Raw genomic sequence first — 23,381 nt, forward strand, 5'->3', positions numbered from 1 at the left:
CCTTCGCCATTAAAGCAAGTGATATTATTAATTACTAACATCGAAAAGTTAGGGATACCTGGGATTGAAGACCGAACTCCCCGAGCAAGCCGACGTCTCAACCAGTCTACGAGGTAGGTAGTGGCTGTAGAAACCTGTAAAAGGACTGTGTACTTAAAAAACAGCTATTTTATTAAACTTTGTTTGGTGGTCTACTCAAATTTTAAAGCCCTTTAGATTTTATCAGAACTTAGTATTTTTATTACTCTAAAAATGTAAAAGCGACATCTTACGGTGGTGATATAAACTACACGACCATCTTTGTTTGACAGTTTGTAAGATAGCCAATAGATGGCGCCAGCCTAATAATCTAAAAGTTATTCTACTCAATAATAGATGGCACTTTGTAATATATTTTTTTTATTAAAAGTAATATGTATAATTTTTTCGTAGATATTTGAGTAGAAATAAAAGGTTTTTCATTCTATTATAATTTATTATAATATATTTTAAGAATAAAAATAAAAGGTTATTCTCTCTAATATTTATTATTATCTCACTGGACATATTATAATATTTTTTATCAATCTAAGATAAAGTTTTTTGTTAACAAAAAAGTATTTCATTGATAATATAATATAGTACATACTTTACACTATTTACAAGTAACAATAATATTTAAACAAAGGCAATTTAATAAACAACAATAAATTTACATATCACAGAATAAATAAGTATAGATCAACCCTCGACTTTGTCTTCACTAAATTGAGAAGAAATCCAAGTTAGAGCCCATTTCAGATTTGTGAGCATATACTTCAGTGCCTTAGTCCACTGTTCTTCAGAATTAAACTGTATTTTGATTGAATAGGCATGGGGCGGGGATGCTGTATCTTCAATTTTCCATTTATCCGTATCTATTCTGTATGGCAAGCAAAAACCTGTATTACCCTTTTCAACTTGTTCTTTAAACTGTTGTAAGCAATCTAAGAACGCTACCATCGCTGCATCAAACTTTGTATCCCATAGGAAACGGAATCCAGACGACCCGTACAAAGGCAAGACTTTCTGATCTTCCAATATCTCAATATAAGAATGGTTTCCGTATGGTACTAATCGGTATCGTTGGAAATGGAAATTAATTTTGCGTGCTAACGAGGAAAGGAGTAAGACAGTTTGTCCCCACGCTGCGTTAATTTCCGACCAATCGACAGGGGCTGTTGGTAAACGACCGAGCCTGAAGTTATTTATAATCCCAAATTGCCCCGAATCTGATATATGAAACGTTGCTTTAAATATATTAGTTTTCTTAAGCTTTTCTAGTTGAGCTTGTGTATATGATAGTTGACATTCATAGAACTTCATCTGGTCTTCGGTAGTCATTAAGTCTTTGCGATATCTAGTGTATTCCTTCCAATAAATGTCCTGTTCCACTTCTAATCTTTCTTTCTCTTTCTCTTGAACTACTATCTCATCTTTCATAGCCTTCTCTTCCTTCTGTAATGCTGACAGCTCTTGTAAGAGTCTGTTCTGTTCTTGTTTCCAATCTTCAAGTTCTTTTTCAAGTCCATCTAGGTTTAAATCCTCTTTATCGTCTTCTAACTTCTTCAAATAGTCTGTATAGTCTTTCCATTCGTTTTCGGTGAGTCTCAATTGGTTATCCATTAATTCTAGTAATGTATCAGTGCATTCATCACACAGAGGATGGTCTACATCTGAATTGTTTGATAATAAGTCGAATAAAGTGGCTTTAACATGTAATTGGTGGCCTAGAGATGTTGTTTCCCATCCGTCTGAGATAACCATGAAACCGTTAGCTCCATTACCAGATTCAGACATCCGAAAAGGAGGTACGTAGTGTTCTAAACTCGATGACTGTAAATCCAGATCTGCCTCATTGTTCCTTCGTATTTGAAGGGTCAAATCAGCTATAGTGTGCTCACCCAGGTTGTTCAAGGACTCATCCAGCTTCAAAGGCTGTAAACATCGCTGGCAAGAGAAACTTACGAAAGATTTCGTATCACTCATCGTAAAACATACGCAATAACTCAGCACTGTTATATCATAAGTCTCACGACCCACTTAACACGTATTTGAAGTCGATAAATCGTTTATTGTAAGCACTAGTTATTTTATTACTAATAAATAATCTAATTATTTTTATTTTTATATTTTAACGCGAATTTTCTAACAAAGAACCTTCCTATTTCCCATAGATTAATATGTATACCTGAAATAGATGTACATCTCACGTCAAATTTTATTTCTTAGAAAGCAGCGCCATCTAGTGGTCATAGACAAAACTCGATATATATGTATATACCTACGTACTATATTGAATACTCTTAAAATGTCTACTATAGATCTAATGAAAACAGTGAAAATGGTGGGAAATAAAAAAAAATAGGTTGTGACATCGGATTAAATCTGGGAATACACAACTTATTTTTTGATTTCCCACCATTTTCACTGTTTCCATTAGACTGACTTTATCATTATTATTAATAAAATGGAGGGATCAAGGAAATTAACAAAAACAATAGATACTTTTTATGATTTATTTAACAATAACACTTATGGCTAGCCTTATTTTTGGCACTACGCCGTGGCCTCAGGGTCCCAGCTCCACAGCAAATGAGACAAAATATAATAATATGTAATTCTCGGAGAGGACACTGCCAATGTTGTGTTCCATATTAAGGGTCCTTCGCTGTTTTCAGGGAATTAGCGTCAATCCATCGAGACTCATGCGATCATCCCGAAAGTGCACGAATAATTTTATGTGGCAAGAAACCTGATTGTATCATTAAGAGACTTGTTTGCTATCTTGTTTTCTGCGCACTTGTTTCTTCAACTTTGTAATTATTTCCTTCAGCTTCAGTTCATTTGGCGTCAAAACTGTAAAAAAATTAATATTTTTTTCAAAATTAAATATCCTGCTAACCGAATTTTGCCTATGGCCATCTTTGCGCAACTAGAGGCGAGATCAGGAACAGGACAGACAGCTGTATGTGGTCCTCAGAGGTACAGGGGTGTTACACCTTAATTTCCCAACTTTGCTTAAAAATAAATAAAAACCTATTTATAAGAATGTAAATGAAACCCTTTCATATAATGTTCCACTTTAAAGTCGTACATTTTGCAATTGCATTGCATTATTTAAAACTATAGTCATTTCAAGTTAATAGCATAAGTAGATACTGTAATAAGCAGGTGTGACAGACATACAGACTTAATCATAATAATAAAATATAAGTATTGCTTTTTTACATTTTTGGTACAAAACCTTAACAATTATATTATTATGTTAGTTTCAACCGATAGACTTCCACTCCACAGCTTGGTGAAGGTGAAGCAAAACATTGTGAGGAACCTACATGCCTGCTAATCCGCACTTAGCACTCTGCATCCAATCCGTCGTCCGTCCGTCTGTCTGTCAGTCTGTCACCAGACTGTCTCTCATGAACTGTGATAGTAAGAGAGTTGAAATTTTCACAGATGTATTTTTGTTGCTGCTATAGCAACAAATACTAAAAAACAGAATAAAATAAATATTTAAGGGGGCTCCCATTCAACAGACATGATTGTTTTGCCGATATTATAGATACTGGTACGGAACCGTTCGTACGCGAGTCTGACTCGCACTTGGCCGGTTTTTTTGACTTTGCTAAGTAACTTATCGACAGATTACAGGTAGAGTGATTAGGTATTACTTGAATTCAGCCGTTAATAAAATAAACAATCAAAACATTTACCTTGTCCGTGTATAACAAAGCAATTTGACATCTTGATATTTACATACTTATACTTAAATATGAAAATGAGTCCAAAATCTCTAAAACTGTTTGTGCACTGAACTTAACACTAAATAGGTACTTAAATTTAATAAAAGAAGTCCGAAATCTCTAAAACAGTTTGTGTAATGTACATATTCGTCCAAGTTTGTGCACTGAATTTAACCCTACGTACTTAATATAAAACGTAGTTCAAAATCTCTAAAACAATTGGTGCGCTGAACACTTTTGAGGATAGTTCAACTCGACGCGAATTAGCAATGAAATCACACCAAAATTATTAGAAAAATAATCACGGATTAAATGACAGCAGATACAAAAACAAATGGCGGCATGGGCGGCAACCATAGAGTCAGAACACTATAAGGCTAAGCGCGCATAGCGAAAATAAATCGTTGCGAAAAAAATCGCAAATCTGTGAACCATCAAAATACATTATCATCCACGCACTGCGAAGAAAAATCGCATGCGATTAATATTCGTTACTGCGGTGCGATGCGAATTTGATAATAATCAAAGAACTTCCTGTTATATGCACGAAGATCATTATAATAATATCGTTCGTAAAAAAGCCTTTTAGAGGCCTTAATGCTGTTAAAGGATGGACCCAGTAACGTTTTGTATTTTTCTTCTTCAAATTCCTTTTATGTAATATTAAGTAGTAAATAATTATGCATATTTTCTTTTTTAAATCCATATTTAAATGTTCACTCTATTTGATATAATTTATTAAATGTTCTTCACGTCTTGTTTTCATGGTGGTACAGTAGGTATTCACTGATTTCGGCTCCCTGTCTTTCGTGGTATGCAAATAAATCGTGGTGCGCGTAGGAATAATAATATTGCGATTAAATTTTGCATTGAACATGTGGACAAAAATCGCATCGCAGTGCGCGCTTAGCCTTATTCCTACCGGACAATGGCGGCAGTGGCGATTATGACAATGTGGCCACTAAAAAAATTAATTGAATTTTTATATGTAGCAACACTTGCAAATAAAAATGTCTATGACCACTAGTTGGCGCTAGTTATTATAGTCCGAAGAGATTTCTTCGAAGACGACATAGCATGCTATTTCCTAATAATTTCCGGAATTTCCCGTCACTGACGTCACTGTCATTTTGACGTCTAACCAGTGTTTGCACTTAGAATTTTGGTTTTACCTAGTTTCTTTAGGAATTCGTCCCCAATGAAATTAAGCCGTGTTTATTTTGCCTTAAAATAGGGCGAAATCTCTATACGTGGAAACATTGTGTCTAACACTGAGCTTGACTTTGATGTTTTGAAGTTGCCACCTCTTATCGCATTTCCTACCGGAAAATTATTTCCGGTAGGAACACGAAATCTATTTATTGCATGCGTAAGCACGAAAGCTCGACAAACGGTGACGTGAATCTAATAAATCACGCCAAGAATAGAATAAAATTATACACTGCTAGCAGAAAGCTAAAATACGTAAAAATGACTTCTCATGCGCCATTTTAACTTTATGTGACTCATGTCAAAAGTACGATTCTACTCTTTATTTAAAGGTGGTTGTACTTTCGACGTGACAGTTGACCCATAGAGTTAAAAAGGTGCGGGAAAAGTCATTTTGTACGGACTATCCACTAGGTATTTATATCTTTACGGAAACAGTTTTTATAATGTATGAGAAATTTATAATGATCAATAGATATTAGATGAGCTAGCTGACCCACCTGACTTTCCTTGGATAGAATTTCTAAATATCTACATTCTATAGAATACATGTACATGTAATTAAGTTTCCAGACCCAGTGTTTAAGCTATACATTGATAATATTATGTCAGTCAGTTATTTTATTGATTAATAATGTTTGTAAAGAAGATTAAACTGTATTCTAAATTATGCAAAATAATGAAACCCTTGTAACTAATATTAATATATCTTCATTCTTTAGATTGGTTTTGTATTATATACTCATAATTTAAGAAAAATATATAAATAAACAAATAAAACAACTTTGAATTTCTAATTATAATATTTAATGCATTTGTAGACTAGAATACAATGGATTTTAAACTTAACAGCACCATAATAATAGGTATTTACAATGATATAATGAAAACACATTTTGAGCGTAAAAATTAGAGCCTCTTAAAAAAATCTTTAAATTAATCTATGATTCGCATTTTATTCAATTTCCACGTGATTAAAATATAAAAATATAGGTATTTAAGTGCATGAAACGCACATCTCTGAATGAACCAAATAGCTTTCAAACACGTTTCAGTTTTCCTATGACTAAAAGAGCAGGTATTAACTGTTTTAAAATTAAATTCTAACTCAGAATATTTTAATAAGGTGACTATTTGCATTATTGGTCTAATATTCGCATTTTAATACAAGAAATGATAATTTTCTTAATAAAGATAAATCCCACTATCGCCCCAAATTAATTAAAAACTAATATTATAACGCGTAAAAAATGAATTCTCACACGCCATTTTAACTTTTTGTGTTAAATTTTATGTCAAAAGTACGATTTTAGTCCTTATTTTAAAGAAGATGAACCGTACTTTTAACATGACAGTTGGCCCATAGAGTAAAAATGGGGCGTGAACAGTCATTTTTACGGACTTATACTAAAGTACATAACAATAAAAAGCAATTTAATCTACTTTACCAAACAGATAAAAATATTTTTCTCACAAGAGATATCTCTAAATATAAATGAATATAAAATCTCTTAGTATTTAATATATTTCATACAAACTAAAGGTGGTTTAAGAGAGGCAATAACAAAAATATCTTAAAAAATAATAATCGAATACCTATGGCTCTAAATTCTCTAAAATTAAAACGTAATAAAAAGCTACTAAAATAGTAGTAATCGTATAACTACGATTATGGCAACACAGATTTAAGGTGCATTTCCGTGCAAATAATGCGAGGCATCCTGTATTTTAAAATACGCGTTGGGGATGTAAGACTGGGATAATCCACTTTGGGAGCCAACATACTGCGCTGGCACCAACATTTCCCTGGAAAAAAAACAAGAGTGAATTAAATAAAAGGGGTAAAGTTAGGAATGCGACTGGAAGTCATTGGAACCTTGTCTATCTCGAACTCTATGATCTCGAATCAGTCATTACACTAAATTTTCACATTATTTCACTGGATGGAGCTAAATATATCTGGTTGTCTATAATAATATGTTATGGTTAAAAACTGCGATTTTTATTCCGAAATAGATCGATTAACTCATGAGAAGAGTTTGGCCATAGTCCACCACGATGGCTAAGTGTGACTTCACACACCAAATAAGATTAGAGATCACTACGAAAACTAATAAGCTGCCCGTGCTAAGCCAGGGCGGGACGCTAGTAATAAAATAGTTATGATTTTATTATCTACTGCAGCTTTTTTTTATTTTAGACCGGCATTTTTCAGAAAAATCACGCATTCCTATCATTTTAGACAAGCATCCCTTCACTTAAATATGGTAACCTTAATCATTGACATATTTTTTTTTAAATTCAATATGGATGGCGGCTGTATGGCGAACATTTTCAAATGTAAAAAAATCCTTTATTGGCAGGGCGGTCGTTATTTTAATTATTTTTTAATTAAGACTTCTTGTAGATACAAAATGTTATAGTACTCGTGCTCCTAGTACCCAGTAGGTACAGTTGCCAATATAATAATGTACAACCAAGTCATAAAAACCTTGTGACCTCACATCACGTAACGAAAACAAAAAAGGTCGGAAGGGCAGGCATTTCGAAAAACAATGGCGGTGCAGCTATAAAAACCAAAAGCTTGCTGTTTGCTATACCTACCTACTTGCCGCATGCGATTCTATCGGTCAAGAACGAAGATTGCAAAAGAAATAAAAAGTGTGGCTAGCTTTGTCCCGCGACTTCGTGCGCTTGGATATAGGTTTTAAAATTCCCGCGGAAACTCTGCAATTTTCGGATATAAAAAGTAGTCTAGGTATGGTCCGCGACAGGTCGAGATGGCAATCGGGGTATGAGGCGAGGGGACGCCACGGACACCCGCACGTCACCCGCGCTCAATTGCCATTTCAAACTGTCGCGTATGATAAATATTCTTAGGATTCTGATTCATGGTGCAAGAAAAGGAAATCTGAACCTAATTTTTGTGAGGTTCAACAAACAACCAATCAAGGTTCCAAAGTGCTAGAATGGCGACCTCGCATCGGAAAGCGCAGCGTTGGAAAACCCCCACTGGTGGACATCCGACATCAAACGAGTTGCAGGGCGCCGCTGGATTCGGGCGGCGCGCAAGACCGTGGCGTGTGGAAGTCCCTACAAGAGACCTATGTCCCGCTGTAGACGTCTATCGGTTGAAAATGATGATGATGATGAATCCAACAACATAAGGATATTCCTATGACTTATATGTATACTTATACGTAGAAGTCAATGGGATCTTTTGTACCAAAAACATTTACAGTAAAGAGAAAAAGAGAGTGAAAGTGGGCAGGAAAGCACTTATCTCTATGAGAGATCTCTATCAGTGACCCTTGGCAGTGCGAGAGCTTAAAGGGAGTAGAATAGGTACAAAAAGGAGATAGAAATGTTCATGAAAAGTACATAATAGATTTTATCTAATATCGAAATGTGTTGCTGATCGCAAATCTCGAGAACAGCTAAACCGATTTCGCTAATTCTTTTTTCATAATATTCCTTGAAGTACGAGGCTGGTTCTTACGGAGAGAAAAATTTCAAAAAATTTAATCGACTGTTAGGCGGTACGAAGTTTGCCAGGGCAGCTAGTTTTAGGTTCATATAATTAAAACAACTTACATAGACATTGGTACATACGATCTTCTTAAAATAACAATAATTTCGGACATGCTCTACTAAAGTTCGTCCAACGTCATGGAGATGCAAAAATAAAATAAAAACAATGAGTGATGCACATGTGGCACTATTGTGGCCTTTTGTGTAATTGATTAATGACTCCCTAATGAGGGTCATGGTGCCCAAATGTGTGCTGATGGAAAAAATTTGCCGCCAAATTTCATTTTATTTTATCTACACGCACGAAACGTTTTGCGTCATCATTCCTCATACGTATGGCTAAGGTTTGGAATACTCTTCCGCGATATGTGTTTCCTACCAATTACAACCCGGGTATCTTTAAAACAAGAGTGAATAGGCATCTTCTAGGTAAACGCGTCCCATCTTAGGCCGCATCATCACTTTCCATCAGGTGTGATTGTGGTCAAGCGTTTGCCTATACCTAATGAATTTACAAAAATTAAAAAAAAAAAACATTAATGTAGGTACAGTAGGTATCATCATCATCATCATCATCATCATGATCAACCCATCACCGGCTCACTACAGAGCACGGGTCTCCCCTCAGACTGAGAATAGTCTACCACGCTGGCCATGTGCGGATTGATAGACTTTACAGTTTACACACCTTTGAGAACATTATGGAAAACTCTCAGGCATGCAGGTTTCCTCACGATGTTTTCCTTCACCGTTAAAGCAAGTGATATTTTAATTACTTAAAAAAACGCACATAACTCCGAAAAGTTAGAGGTGCGTGTCCGGGATCGAACCCCCGACCTCCGATTAGAAGGCGGACGTCCTAACCATTAGGCTATGGTACAGTATACTGTACCATATCGTTTAGAAAGAGCGGTTCCGTAGAGCTTTGTCTAGTTGGTTACGTCTGCCTCCTATTCAGGAGGTTGGACGGAGGGATGGACAGACTGATGAACAGCGGAGGCTTTGTAATAGGGTCCCATTGGCCGTTGGCGCCGATTCTCTTGTCTTTCTCTGAACTAAATTTAGAGTATGTGAATCATTTTCTTTTTAATATTGCTAAAAAAGGACGGAACCTGAATTTTACATTTAAAGGCTAAATTTTAGTGCACGCTACGAATTTAAACAATAAGCTCGCGACTTTCAGCTGAAGTCACGAGGTTTGACAGCTCTAAATTAAATTTAAAACTGTCAAACTGTGTTTGTCCTTTTCATATTACATTAGTAAGAAGAGGATGCAAATATGTACTCTAAATTTTAGGTGTGCTCAGAATCAGCATCATTGGCACCCTACGGGCCCACGGGGTCTACGGAACTTTAAAAAACTGCCGATTAAGTGACCTTGAAAGCTGAAACGCAACACCGAATGTTTAAAACAAAGACTCTCAGTTCAAACAATCATAATATTTGGTTTATGGGCCCCTAAATTTTGGTGGCTAATCTTATGTCGCATTCCGTTGTTTCATTAGGTACAAATGTCCGAAATCTAAATATATGTATCTAAATATATAAAAGGAAACGGTGACTGACTGACTGACTGACTGACTGACTGACTGACTGATTGACTGACTGATCTATCAACGCACAGCTCAAACTACTGGACGGATTGGGCTGAAATTTGGCATGCAGATAGCTATTGTGACGTAGGCATCCGCTAAGGAAGGATTTTTGAAAATTCTACCCCTAAGGGGGTGAAATAGGGGCTTGAAGTTTGTGTAGTCCACGCGGACGAAGTCGCGAGCATAAGCTAGTGTACTTATAAAAAGAAAAGGTGACTGACTGACTGATCTATCAACGCACAGCTCTACCGGACGGATCGGGCTGAAATTTGGCGATGGGTTGATCATGTTCATGTGCGGCGGTAAACACTTAACATCAGTTGACTCGCCGCGCGCCGGCTCGTTTGCTCGCTATTTATATGTATTTAACAAAAAGACGTCGAAGTACTTACGGTCTATTCGACTGCTGCGGTGTCCTGTCCCTCTGCCGTCTGTTCTTGAACCAGTTTGACACCTGTGTGAGCGTCAGGCCTGTTTTTCTTGCGAGCGCACGTTTTTCATCAGGGTTTGGATACCTAGTAAAATCCACTATTTAGACTATTTAAGAGTAGATAGATAGATAGATAGAAATACTTTATTGCACACTAAAAATATTACATAACTATCACAGAAACTTAAACAAAAAAATTATTGTATGCAAAGGCGGCCTTATTGCTCACAGCAATCTCTTCCAGGCAACCTTTGGTGAAAGGAGAAACTAGGTGTGTTGGATAGTACTTACTAAAAATTAAGTAGTATAATATTATATAATATAATTAACTATTTCAGTAATACATGATACATAACTATCATACATATACATAACTATTATAAATATTAATATATATACAAAATCCATAATAGAAATATATATATATATTTCTATTATGGATATATATATATATATATATATATATATATATATATATAACTACATACCTACATATATTATAATAGACATACATATTATACCTATGATCGAATAAATTAACTATTATGGCATCGATAAGTATAGTTCTTTAAGACGATTTTTGAATATGGGCAAGGATTTCGAATCCCGGATATTTTTGGGCAGAGCATTCCACAGTTGTACAACATATACTGTAAAAGATTTCCCGTAGAATTTTGTGCAGTTACGTGGGGTTTGGAGTTTGTTATCTGTGGATGAGCGCAACTTCCTGTCGCGATCGGCAGCACCAAGAAAAATCAAGCGATCTTTAAGGTACGAAGTAGCCTAGTTGTTAAGAGTTAAGATGTCTGGCTGAGATCTATAGAGCGCACTTTGACTTTGCTCAGACCAGATTTATGTGAGAGATATTAGCTCTGTCTCGTTGTAACTCTGTCTTAAGCAAAGTCAGAGTGCACTCTATAGATCTCACCCTTACTCCTAGAAGTCCTAGAACATTATGGAGTACTCAGGCATGCCGGTTTCCTCACGATGTTTTCCTTCACCGTTGAAGCAAGTGATATTTAATTGCTTAAAACGCACATAACTCCAAATAGATCGAACCCGCAACCTCCGATTACGAAGCGGATGGCCTAACCACTGGACTATCACAGCTGTCAATAAAAATGTTTCTATTCTATTCTACAGGTATATTTAGTTAAACTAGCTGAAACTTTGTTGCCTCGAGGCTGCTCGCTTAGGGTGCTTGTCCATTGAAGCCGAGCGGAGCGGAGATGTGTTGTGTAGACCAATCATGTTGTCGGTAAATAACGTGATAATTTTATTCCGTCATCTGACAAAACTTTGATTGGTCAACTGTACACGTTTCCACTCAGCCCCGCTTCAGTGGACAGGCACCCTAAGTGTGGACCCCGCTACTCACCTATTCCTATAATAGCAGTCTCGGAGCGCAGTCCTACTCTTCTCTTTGAAGCAGTAAACAGTCTCTTCTCCGTCCCATATCGTCTTTGGTAAGGGATACTTCTTGCGCAGTCTGTATTTATCTACTGCACCTATGAATATAAACACACAAAAAAATTTACCTACAAGGGTTTTAATCCAGTTTTAAGAAAAATTATGTCCAGAAGTTTTAGTTATTCATTTTTCTTTTTCTAAATATATGTCGGAGAACAGGAGGATGGCTGATAATTATTATTCATCTTTAGCCGACATCAGAAGGTAGTAATTAATAAGTAGGTACTTTAATCCATGTTCTTTACAAATAGTTCTCAGTAACGTATCGCACATGGAAACCATCAACGTAACACAACCAGATCACCCTAACCTAACCCTACCTATGGTCGCCTCCAACCACCCCTCACAGCGACCCCTCACCTCACTCTAAACTAGCTAACCTAAGCTAAACACTACATCGTGTGATTAGGGCGCAATTGCTATTGCAACCTCTCAATCAAGTCACGACCTACTCCGTTATCTAATCATCTCAAGGTAATCAATCACAACTTCATGAACGCTCTTAAAAGGATCATTGCATCGACTCTCTTACGATCTAAACCAGATCTTATAATTGACTTCTCATTACTAATTCAGAATATCGCAATAGCTCTACCTTCTCCACTCTGTGCACATCTGCATACAGAACACCATAGCATCGTGCGCCACACGCGCCACGACTACTATCCACCCAAATAAGCGATCACAACAGAAACCAGGTAGAATGTAAGCTATTCGATCTCATGGGCAACTCATTGTCTAATCCATTTCAACATTACACGAGAGTCATCAATGATTCTTTACCAACCGGGTTATACGATTCTAAAGCGGGTACCTACTATCAAAGTTAACTTCAAGTTACTATCACACTAAACTATCACTTCAAACTAATCATTATCTCAACTGCCGGTATATCTCCAATATTACACTCTAAATCACTAGCGTCTGCAGAAATAACCTTAACGGATGTCCTTATAATAATCTATCCACTGAGCCAAACGTTAACTCACGAACTACTCTAATATTCACCAATAATTAGTATTCCATATTCGTCAAACAACTACGCGAACATTATTAATAGTGCTTTGCAGGCAAAGTCACCGGATGGCACTAGATGTTACGATTTAACACAACGTACATTAGCATCGAACAATTACTGTTCTAACTATATCACAATCACCGAATTAAATATCACGATTAAGAAACTACCTACCTATCTCAAATAATAAAGATTAGCTAAGCTATAATCTGATACTTAATTAATTTAACGCGAGAGAGAATTTTGAACAATGACAAATGCGTGCGTGTCAAAGTCCAACTCTGACAACTAAAATAAAGATGGCTACCTTCCGTAGAGTAAAGCTCATACGTTTCTTTTCACGGTGTCTACAGACAGTAAGAACTCTTTCAATATCGACCCTCCAATACGGCCATTCTGACATGCGACCGTCCTCGGGCGCTAGTATGTATCAAGCACAAACATTTTATAAACGTCAGAACATCCGCTCGTTCATCCTGACAATCAGCACAAGCACACAAACCACATATTCTAAAGCATGCATATCACAACCATTACAAATAAAACAAGCATGACACAACCAAAGCATAGCCCAACTTTATCCATAGTAGCAACTTCTAAAACACACTGCACCATTTGCCATAATAGACTCACCGCTCATAATTATGTCTCATAAAACCCGAACTCCAGCAGTACCCCGCTACTGATCCTATCACCTGTTCCAAATACCCACCACACTATACACCAAGCTAACTCCCCTCAGCTGAAACGGCCACGCCGCCGTCCATCCATTATCGGAACAGCCACCTCGCCGTTTATCATCTAAATGGCCACCTCGCCTTTTAGACAACTCCCTTTTTTTTCAAAACAGCCACCTCGCCGTTTATCATCTAAATGGCCACCTCGCCTTTTAGACAACCCCCTTTTTTTTTCAAAACAGCCACCTCGCCGTTTATCATCTAAATGGCCACCTCGCCGTTTAGACAACCCATTTTTATAAATCAAATATTCTTTAACGTCGCAATAGCACTTTTCCAAAAGCAATTCACTAAGCTCTTCCTTATACACATCCAAACTCATCCTTTTGAGGTCAATCAGCAGCTTAATGTTCATTTTTTTTTTTTACAGCCATAGCGCAAACGCTTTTAATGCATGTACCACTGTGACATTCTGAAATGCATATCTCGTGCGTGCATCCAACCGACCCACTCATCCTTACCTCATAATCTCGTTGGAAATATTTTTGACATCTCCTAATAAATACGCCCATATCCTCTATGCTCATACATCACAGTGGAAGGACCCCCACGCATACACAAATTCGTCCAATTCAGCACACACACCTAATGTGCACCCTCAAATTAGAGTTCTTGTCGCAAATTATTCCCAAAAACTTTAACTCATCAACCCTCTCCATCGTCGCATGATCATGAACTGCATCATTTTAGTTTTATTTAAGCGCACTTCCAAGTCATTATTACTAATTCAATTAATTATCCTCCAAAGCGCCGTTCAATTCCCATTCCTACGTTCCTTCAACATTATTCTATCATCTGCAAACAATACACAACGAACAATGGTCGCTATCGTAATGTCACCAATACAAGTTACAAAAAGAAAACAAATATTCCGGCGAATTTAAAAACCTCCTCCGTTTTTGAAGTCAGTTCAAACGGAAGGATTCTAATACACCACACATACCATACACTCTGAGGTACCCCTCGCTTATCACATTCCAGTGGAGATTCGTACACCCTTTGGTATTATTTTTCATTCTAGCAATCCCAGCGCACATTTTCAGTCCATTCAAATACGACTCTATCCATTCATAAGCTCTTCTTGCAACACCATATCCATCTAATTTATCCAATAATATTTTATGATTCACAAAGTCAAAAGCCTTAGTCACATCCAGAAAAATAATAGCAATAGGTACCCTGTCATTCAGGCTATCATTATCTATTCCACTTAAACAGAAACAATCCTCGACAGTGGAGCTGTCATTGCAAAAACCAAATCGTTCATCCACGAGCACACCATTGGCATTGAATTTTTTTGAGACGTTTCACCATTACCTTTCCAATCATTCCCGCTAATATTGGCACCAATGTTATAGGACGGTGCCACATCAATCGCCTTTTTTTTTTTTTGAACACGGGCTACAGGAATGGTAACTATAGAAATTTTTAAGTTGCTAGGGAAAACCCCTTATTCAAACGACTGATTCACTATGTCTGCAAATACACTGCATAGGCGAATAGCGCACTCCTCTACAGAGCCAGTCCTCATCTCATCTTAGCCCAGCTTCAGTGTCACTCCGTGACTCTATTATACCAAAAATCCCTTCAGTCAACCATACCGTTTTATTATTACAATTATCCATTTTCACCTTCTTAGAGGGTAAACACAGCACATAGAAAAGTTATACGACATCATGAAAGGAATCAAATGCCTCGCCGACGCTTTCCGAATATTCGAAAATGTAAGGGACAAGATAAATTTCATGAATAAAATTATTTCGTATTATCCCCGTTGTAGTCCCTCCCACATTAAGACCATGCAGACCTATATCGCACTTTTTTTCAACCCTTACTGCCAATGCCCAAGTAGCATCATGATCTGAGAGTGCTAAATAGTCAATCTCAGCAGCTGAAAACATCAGACCACTAGCTATTAAATTAGATGACAACCGTGCTGGGACATCACACTCCCAATGCTATAACCATTTAGTAAGGAAACCAAGTAGTTTGGAACCCTCGTAGCCTTAGCTCCAAGCTTACGCAATTCACCATCACCACCATACCACATAACTCCTACAACTGACAGTCAAAATTGTAAATTAACTAAACTTAACTATTTTGAATAAATGATTTGAGTTTAACTCCATTAAATCACGGCCACTTTCACCACTCCTTAGCGCATCTCTACACAAAATAATCCTTTTTTCTTTCTCTTTTTATTCAAAACACACAAAAGTAAATCAAGCTTTTCAAGAAAGACCAGGTGTGGGTATTAAAATTGAAAACATGTCTTGCACAAATAAATAAAAAAAAAAAAAAAAATCTTGTAACTTTTTTTTTTTTTTTTTAAACAAAGCTAGTGTTGCAATGATTTTCGAAAATGTGGGCATAAATCGTGTATCCCACTTCTGATGTCGGAGAACAGGAGGATGGCTGATAATTATTATTCATCTTTAGCCGACATCAGAAGGTAGTAATTAATAAGTAGGTACTTTAATCCATGTTCTTTACAAATAGTTCTCAGTAACGTATCGCACATGGAAACCATCAACGTAACACAACCAGATCACCCTAACCTAACCCTACCTATGGTCGCCTCCAACCACCCCTCACAGCGACCCCTCACCTCACTCTAAACTAGCTAACCTAAGCTAAACACTACATCGTGTGATTAGGGCGCAATTGCTATTGCAACCTCTCAATCAAGTCACGACCTACTCCGTTATCTAATCATCTCAAGGTAATCAATCACAACTTCATGAACGCTCTTAAAAGGATCATTGCATCGACTCTCTTACGATCTAAACCAGATCTTATAATTGACTTCTCATTACTAATTCAGAATATCGCAATAGCTCTACCTTCTCCACTCTGTGCACATCTGCATACAGAACACCATAGCATCGTGCGCCACACGCGCCACGACTACTATCCACCCAAATAAGCGATCACAACAGAAACCAGGTAGAATGTAAGCTATTCGATCTCATGGGCAACTCATTGTCTAATCCATTTCAACATTACACGAGAGTCATCAATGATTCTTTACCAACCGGGTTATACGATTCTAAAGCGGGTACCTACTATCAAAGTTAACTTCAAGTTACTATCACACTAAACTATCACTTCAAACTAATCATTATCTCAACTGCCGGTATATCTCCAATATTACACTCTAAATCACTAGCGTCTGCAGAAATAACCTTAACGGATGTCCTTATAATAATCTATCCACTGAGCCAAACGTTAACTCACGAACTACTCTAATATTCACCAATAATTAGTATTCCATATTCGTCAAACAACTACGCGAACATTATTAATAGTGCTTTGCAGGCAAAGTCACCGGATGGCACTAGATGTTACGATTTAACACAACGTACATTAGCATCGAACAATTACTGTTCTAACTATATCACAATCACCGAATTAAATATCACGATTAAGAAACTACCTACCTATCTCAAATAATAAAGATTAGCTAAGCTATAATCTGATACTTAATTAATTTAACGCGAGAGAGAATTTTGAACAATGACAAATGCGTGCGTGTCAAAGTCCAACTCTGACAACTAAAATAAAGATGGCTACCTTCCGTAGAGTAAAGCTCATACGTTTCTTTTCACGGTGTCTACAGACAGTAAGAACTCTTTCAATATCGACCCTCCAATATATATATCTAACAGGAAAAGGCAACTGACTGACCTATCAACCTAGACCTATCTATGAAGTCAAAGAAGTGGACCAAAGCTATAACAGAATGGGAAGTTAGGGATGGCTCAAAGCGGAAAAGGGGTAGACAAAGGAAACGCTGGGTAGACGATATAAAGAAGACAGCGGGATCACTATAGACAAGAGCAGCACAAAACAGAGTCTTATGGAAAAACCTGGAGGAGGCCTATGCGTCAGAAGACGCGCTGATCGGAAAGAACTAAAGTGCGAGATTTAAATTTTGTAATTTTTAAATGTAAATCTTAATATATAAAACGAAAAGGTGACTGACTGACTGACTGACTGACTGACTGACTGACTGATCTATCAACGCACAGCTCAAACTACTGGACGGATCGGGCTGAAATTTGGCATGCAGATAGCTATCATGACGTAGCGTCCGCTAAAAAAGGATTTTTCAAAATTCAACCCCTAAAGGGGTAAAATAGGGGTTTGAAATTTGTCACTTTTGAAGTGTCTATAAAGAAGTTTTGTAGTTAATATTTTTGCAATTAGCAGTATGACATATTTTATTAAGCTCATGTTAGGTAAAATCTCATAGTTAAAGATCAAACCTAAGGGTGTAAAATGGGGGTTTAAAATTTGTGTGGTCCACGCGGACGAAGTCGCGGGCATAAGCTAGTTCAGTAATAAAGGCTTTATTTATTTATTTATTATGACGTAGACATTAGCTAAGAAAGGATTTTTTGAAAATTCAATCCCTAAGCGTGTAAAATGGGGCTTTGAAAATAGTGTAAGTCACGGGCATAAACTAGTACATACCTAAAGGCCTCCCTCGAACTTTCTCGGCCTCCTTATAATGCGCTTCCATCCATAGACTCTGCAGCTCTTTGTGGTGGTTCATAGAGAACTTATGGGTTTCCAGGATGGCGTACAGCTCTTGATAGATGCCGCGGTGGTACGCCACTAACGCGCGAGCTCTGAAATTGGCTATTGTTTCAGAAAATATGAAAAAAAATTAAAAACCCGGCCAAGTGCAAGTCAGGCTCGCGCAATGAGGGTTCCGTACTACGGTCGTATTTTTTCGACATTTTGCAGGATGATTCAAAAACTATGATACATAAAAATAAATAAAAATCTGTTTTAGAATGCACAGGTGAAGACCTTTCATAATATGATACCCCCACTTGATATAGTAAATACTAATTATTAGTTCATGACCACAATTTAATTTTTTTTGTGTGATGTAACCACAAATTCACGGTTTTCAGATTTTTTCCCCAAATGTCAGCTATGAGATCTACCTACCTGCCAAATTTCATGATTCTAGGTCAACGGGAAGTACCCTGTAGGTTTCTTGACAGACAGACAGGCAGGCAGACAACAAAGTGATCCTATAAGGGTTCCGTTTTTCCTTTTGAGGTACGGAACCCTAAAAACGAAAAAGGTTTGTTACATCACTGCTTCAATTCTGCTGAATTCAAGCCTTTTTTATCCGACTAGGTACTTGTGAAGTCGCCAATTCGCACTACACCAGCGTGGCGGACTATGGCCTAAAACCTTCTCATTCTCAGAGACCTGTACTCAGTTGTTGGCCGGTGATAGGTTGATCATTATGATCATGGTATTGTATTAGCTTTATCAACCGTATTTCTAAATGCTCTCCTTAAGCTTTTCGGGGCTAACCTTCGAAACGGCTCAACCGATTTTGACGGATCTTTTGCAGGCAGTTAGAGGGCCTATGCTAGGAATAAGCTAGGCTAAAAGCTGATATTTATACCGGGAAAAAAATTACCTCAATAATGTTTCATTTCCTCGAAGTAGCTCAGTTTCAGGCAGCCTCCATAAAAAAGCGGTCAACTTTTCAATGTCACCCTTTTGCAATAAAGCCTCACAAACGCACAAGACCTGTTCCGAGTTGAAATTCAGAAACCTCCTCATATTCGTGTTGTCATCAGCAAAATACGACTGCCTCGCTCTCTCATTAACATTTTCGAACTGATTATTTATTTCTATCTCAACTAAATTCGGATTGTTTTCGTTCTGAATGCAATTTTTTGTTACTTCATTATAGTATGGACGCGTTCGTTCCTCGTTCACAATTTGAGAAAAAAAATTCGGGTCATTGATAGGCGGGAGTTTGAGTTCGAAATTCAAATATTTCTTGCTTCGCGGACACAGATAAGTTTCGAAGGAGTTCTTATTGCTTTCCTGCAAATAAACCTCTTTTCTGTCATCGTTGCGGGGCGATTTTTGCTTGTTGCACGAAAAATATTGTTTTTCGTTGATTTCTGGTTGGTAGAAGTTGCCGTTTTGCTGTTCGTATGTAAATGATGGTAACGAAGTTTCAGATTCGCTCGTTAGGTCGCTCGAAGGGCTTAGACGGTCCGAACATGACTCCATGTTGGTCGATTTCATTTTTGAAACTTATTAGGCGCGTCCTGAAAAGAACGAGTTGCTTAGGACATGATCGTAGAAAAATAAGTACCTACTTGGGTACCTGGTTTTGCGACCTTATTTTATACGATTGGTCAACCAATCCTTAATCGAAGCTTCAAAAATTACCTCCTATATAGAATAGAATAGAATGTTTTTTTATTCATGTAAACTTTTTAAAAGTGCTTATGAATAGTCAGGTAGTTTTAATTTACCACTGGTTCGGAATGCCTAAGTATATACCCTAATATCTAAACTTACAAGTGGGAAGTCTGGGGTTCGATTCCCGGCAGGGGCAATTTAGATTATGTTTTCACAAGTAGGTAGGTACCTACAGTACGCGGCAGAAAGAAATGACCTTTAGAAGGAGATAGCGGATTTGTAGAGCATTGTCTCCGTCGTTGAGACCGACAAAACGTCATATAGGTATGAGTGACATAGATAACTCTCTACAATGCTAAAATTACATTCTAAAGGCCGATGTACATTACTTTCTGCTGCGTACTGTACCTACCTAAGTTTCAGTCGTTTTATACACTTAAAAAAAAACAAACAATATAAAACCTGACTTCAGTAACCACAAACACTAAAAAGTAAAAAATAATTTAATTTATTAGGTACCCAATATATTATGTATACAAGACTTATTGTAGTTCTATAGTAATATTTTTTTCTATCGAATTATTTTTTGGAATTCTTTTTTGAAAAAAAATAAACAATTTTTAATTTATATTATGTAAATCATGTACTATACCTAACTACGCAACACGGCGAAATATTTAAGCCACTCAGAACTAGTTAAGTAGGTACCTAATTCATTTGTTTTTAAAATGTGTCCGGCGCAGTTCGAGTGTCATAGGATGTTTTGTAAACAATCTATATTTTTACCTTTTCGCTGGAACATTTTTTAAATAATAAGTAGCTAGGTACATGCTTTTACTTACATATAGAGGATATCCGATATCTAAATATTATAAAAGGAAAAGGTGACTGACTGCGACTCAAACTACTGGACGGATCGGGCTAGAAAGGCATGCAGATATACTTAGCTATTACTAGCTTATGCTCGCGACTTAGTCCGCGTGGGCTACACAAATTTCGACCCCCTATTTTATCCCCTTAGGGGTTGAATTTTCAAAAATCCTTTCTTAGCGGATGTCTATGTATAATAGCTATTTGCATGCCAAATTTCAGCCCGATCCGTCCAGTGGTTTGAGCTGTGCGTTAATTCAGCAGTCAGAACTCAAACTAACTGCACTGGACGGATTGTGCTGAAAGGTATAGGTATCTACAGATTCTTTATAAGTTTTTTTTAAAGAATATTAGCCATGTTAATTATGACTAGTATTCCCCTTTCCCCTCCAACTAGAAGCGAAAAGCTTGTGCTAGGAGTAGGCACGACAATAGTGCAACGGGTAGGGTTTGAACCGGCGACCTTTCTTTGACGGTTGAGCTATTTAGGCTCTTGAATTTATCTAAGACTAGCTGGTGCCCGCGACTTCGTACCTACCTACGCATGGATTTAGGTTTTTAAAATCCCGTTAGAACTCATTGATTTCCCGGGATAAAAAGTAGCCTATATGTAACTACTTATACCCATGCAAAAAATCACGTCAATCCGTTGCTCTAGGGGGTAAAATAAATAAATAAATAAATAAAATAAATAAATAAAAGTTTATTCAGCTCACAAAACAAGAAAATACAAAAAACATACAAACCAAATGTTACAAAATTAAAAAAATTAAAACTAGGTAAGCTTAAAAACTACGAGCTCGACAGTACTAAAAAGAAAAATGATGTCTTGTTTGAGCTGAAAAGGCTACTGCCTCAGCATGATGCTGCAGTATTTGACTACTGCAGCGCTGATTTTCAGGCAGAGCCCTAGTGTCACGACCCGACAACGAAAGTGTTCTCTATAATATAAAAATCAACTAAAATAAAAAAAAAAGACTTCATTATTAGTGGAGTAATAAATAGCGCGGTTTTGAAAGTATGAAAGTTTCGAAGCGATTTTAAAATTGTTAGGTAGGTAGGTAGGTACCTAGGTAGGCTATCAAGCTCTGTACCAAATTTCGTCAAAATCGGTTCAACGGATGGGCCGTGAAAGGCTAGCAGACAGACAGACGCACTTTCGCACTCATAATATTAGTATGGATGAATGTTACTTCTGAGTTCTGAATAAAGTAGATTTCTAATGGTGAAAGAATTATTAAAATCAGTTCAGTAGTTTTTTCAGATACAAGTTAGCCCTAGACTGCAGTCTCGCCTGGTGGTAAGTGATTATGGAGTCTAAGATGGAAGCGCGCTAACCTGGAAGGGGTAGGTATGGCAGTTTTTATTAAACCCATCCCCTTTGGTTTCTACACGGCATCGTACCGGAACGCTAAATCGCTTGGCGGCATGACTTTGTTGGTAGAGTGGTAACTGTCCAAGGCCGAAGCCTCCCACCAGACCAGTAGTTTCAGTGTTTATATTGTAAAAAAAAATATCTTTCTTCTCTTTCATATTATTATTAGTATAGTTAAAGACCTGGAGATTAGAGAGTGACATTACTGACATAGACATAGGCTACTTTTCTCCCGGAAAATCAAAGAGTTTCCAAGGGATTTTTAGAAACCAAAATCCACGCGGACAAAGTCGCGGGCATCAGCTAGTTCATAAATATATATCGTACAGTTCATGAAATAAATTGACACAAACAGGTAGATCCCGGTACAATATTTTATGAGAGTAGGTAACAGCATACCTACAGCTATTATATTGCTGCGCCAGAGGGGTCGATAAAAAATCTATCTACCAAGGCATTTTGGGTTACCTAGGCATAGCTATACTATCAACCTACTTTGTTAATAAGGTAAAAAAATGTCAAAATTATTACTTATCTTACCTTAAGAAATACCTAGGTACTAATAAAATCACTAGTAAAAACACAAACACTAATTGTTCCAGTTTTCATTCACAAAATACAAAATAACGCACTGAAAAAATACACCTATCGTAAAATATATAATAGCACATCCTCCCTGAATGGAGTCAAGGGGTCAAATAACAAATTATTTCAAACTTCGAACGATCGGGGAGGCGGTGTGTGGGAAAGAGATAGAGAATGGGCGGAGCTTAGAGCCGGGTGTCGGTCGTGGGTATAATTTTCTTTTTGTTATTTTTCTTTATTAAAAGGTATGCGACCTTTTTGGTGGACCGCCTTTTTACAGCCATGAGCCAGGTGCTGCTATTTTTTAACCGACTCCAAAAAAAGGAGATATAACTCCTTAACCTGTGAACCCTACTTAGCCCTGATAGTTTTCCTTTAAAATTGATTATGTGAATTTTTTCACGTTCCCATATACTACCATTTGGCTGATAGAGGGGGGAGATACTTGACTCTAATAAAAATTAGCACTTTAAAACATCATATTTTACAAACGGATCTAGAAATCGAAATATGATGTTCCCACACCCACAGTATATTTAAAAGACCTATTCAACGATACCCCACACTTTGGGGTAAACGAGAAAAAAAATCATCCCCACTTTACA

At 37.1% G+C, this 23,381-nt stretch overlaps 2 protein-coding genes across 2 annotated transcripts; both read right to left on the bottom strand.

The window, feature by feature from the left end:
- Positions 1-507: 507 nt before the first annotated feature.
- On the bottom strand, positions 508-2,184 carry Atg6 (Beclin-1-like Atg6). The gene has a single exon (XM_034981678.2). It carries the CDS (start codon positions 2,005-2,007, stop codon positions 721-723), a length of 1,287 nt encoding a protein of 428 aa, XP_034837569.1. The 5' UTR covers positions 2,008-2,184; the 3' UTR covers positions 508-720.
- A 3,573-nt stretch (positions 2,185-5,757) lies between these two features.
- Positions 5,758-22,901, bottom strand: LOC117993822 (homeobox protein SIX6-like). The gene is made up of 6 exons (XM_034981690.2): positions 22,732-22,901; positions 19,204-19,849; positions 18,231-18,388; positions 11,908-12,037; positions 10,492-10,614; positions 5,758-6,779 (listed from the first exon to the last, which is right to left on the bottom strand). Exons 2-6 carry the CDS (start codon positions 19,824-19,826, stop codon positions 6,659-6,661), a joined length of 1,155 nt encoding a protein of 384 aa, XP_034837581.1. The 5' UTR covers positions 19,827-19,849; positions 22,732-22,901; the 3' UTR covers positions 5,758-6,658.
- Between the last annotated feature and the right edge of the window lie 480 nt (positions 22,902-23,381).

This window comes from Maniola hyperantus, chromosome 25, assembly GCF_902806685.2.
Source record: "Maniola hyperantus chromosome 25, iAphHyp1.2, whole genome shotgun sequence".
Classification (NCBI taxonomy): Eukaryota; Metazoa; Arthropoda; class Insecta; order Lepidoptera; family Nymphalidae; genus Maniola; species Maniola hyperantus.

Bases quoted from the DNA above. Each gene is read 5' to 3' on its own strand.
- Atg6 (XM_034981678.2), bottom strand. From the start codon at position 2,007: ATGAGTGATACGAAATCTTTCGTAAGTTTCTCTTGCCAGCGATGTTTA.
- LOC117993822 (XM_034981690.2), bottom strand. From the start codon at position 19,826: ATGAAATCGACCAACATGGAGTCATGTTCGGACCGTCTAAGCCCTTCG. The intron at 10,615-11,907 runs GTGAGTAGCGGG...GGATTTTACTAG, and splicing joins GACTGCTATTATAGGAATAG to GTATCCAAACCCTGATGAAA. The intron at 6,780-10,491 runs GTAAGTACTTCG...TTTTTTTTCCAG, and splicing joins CCGCAGCAGTCGAATAGACC to GGAAATGTTGGTGCCAGCGC.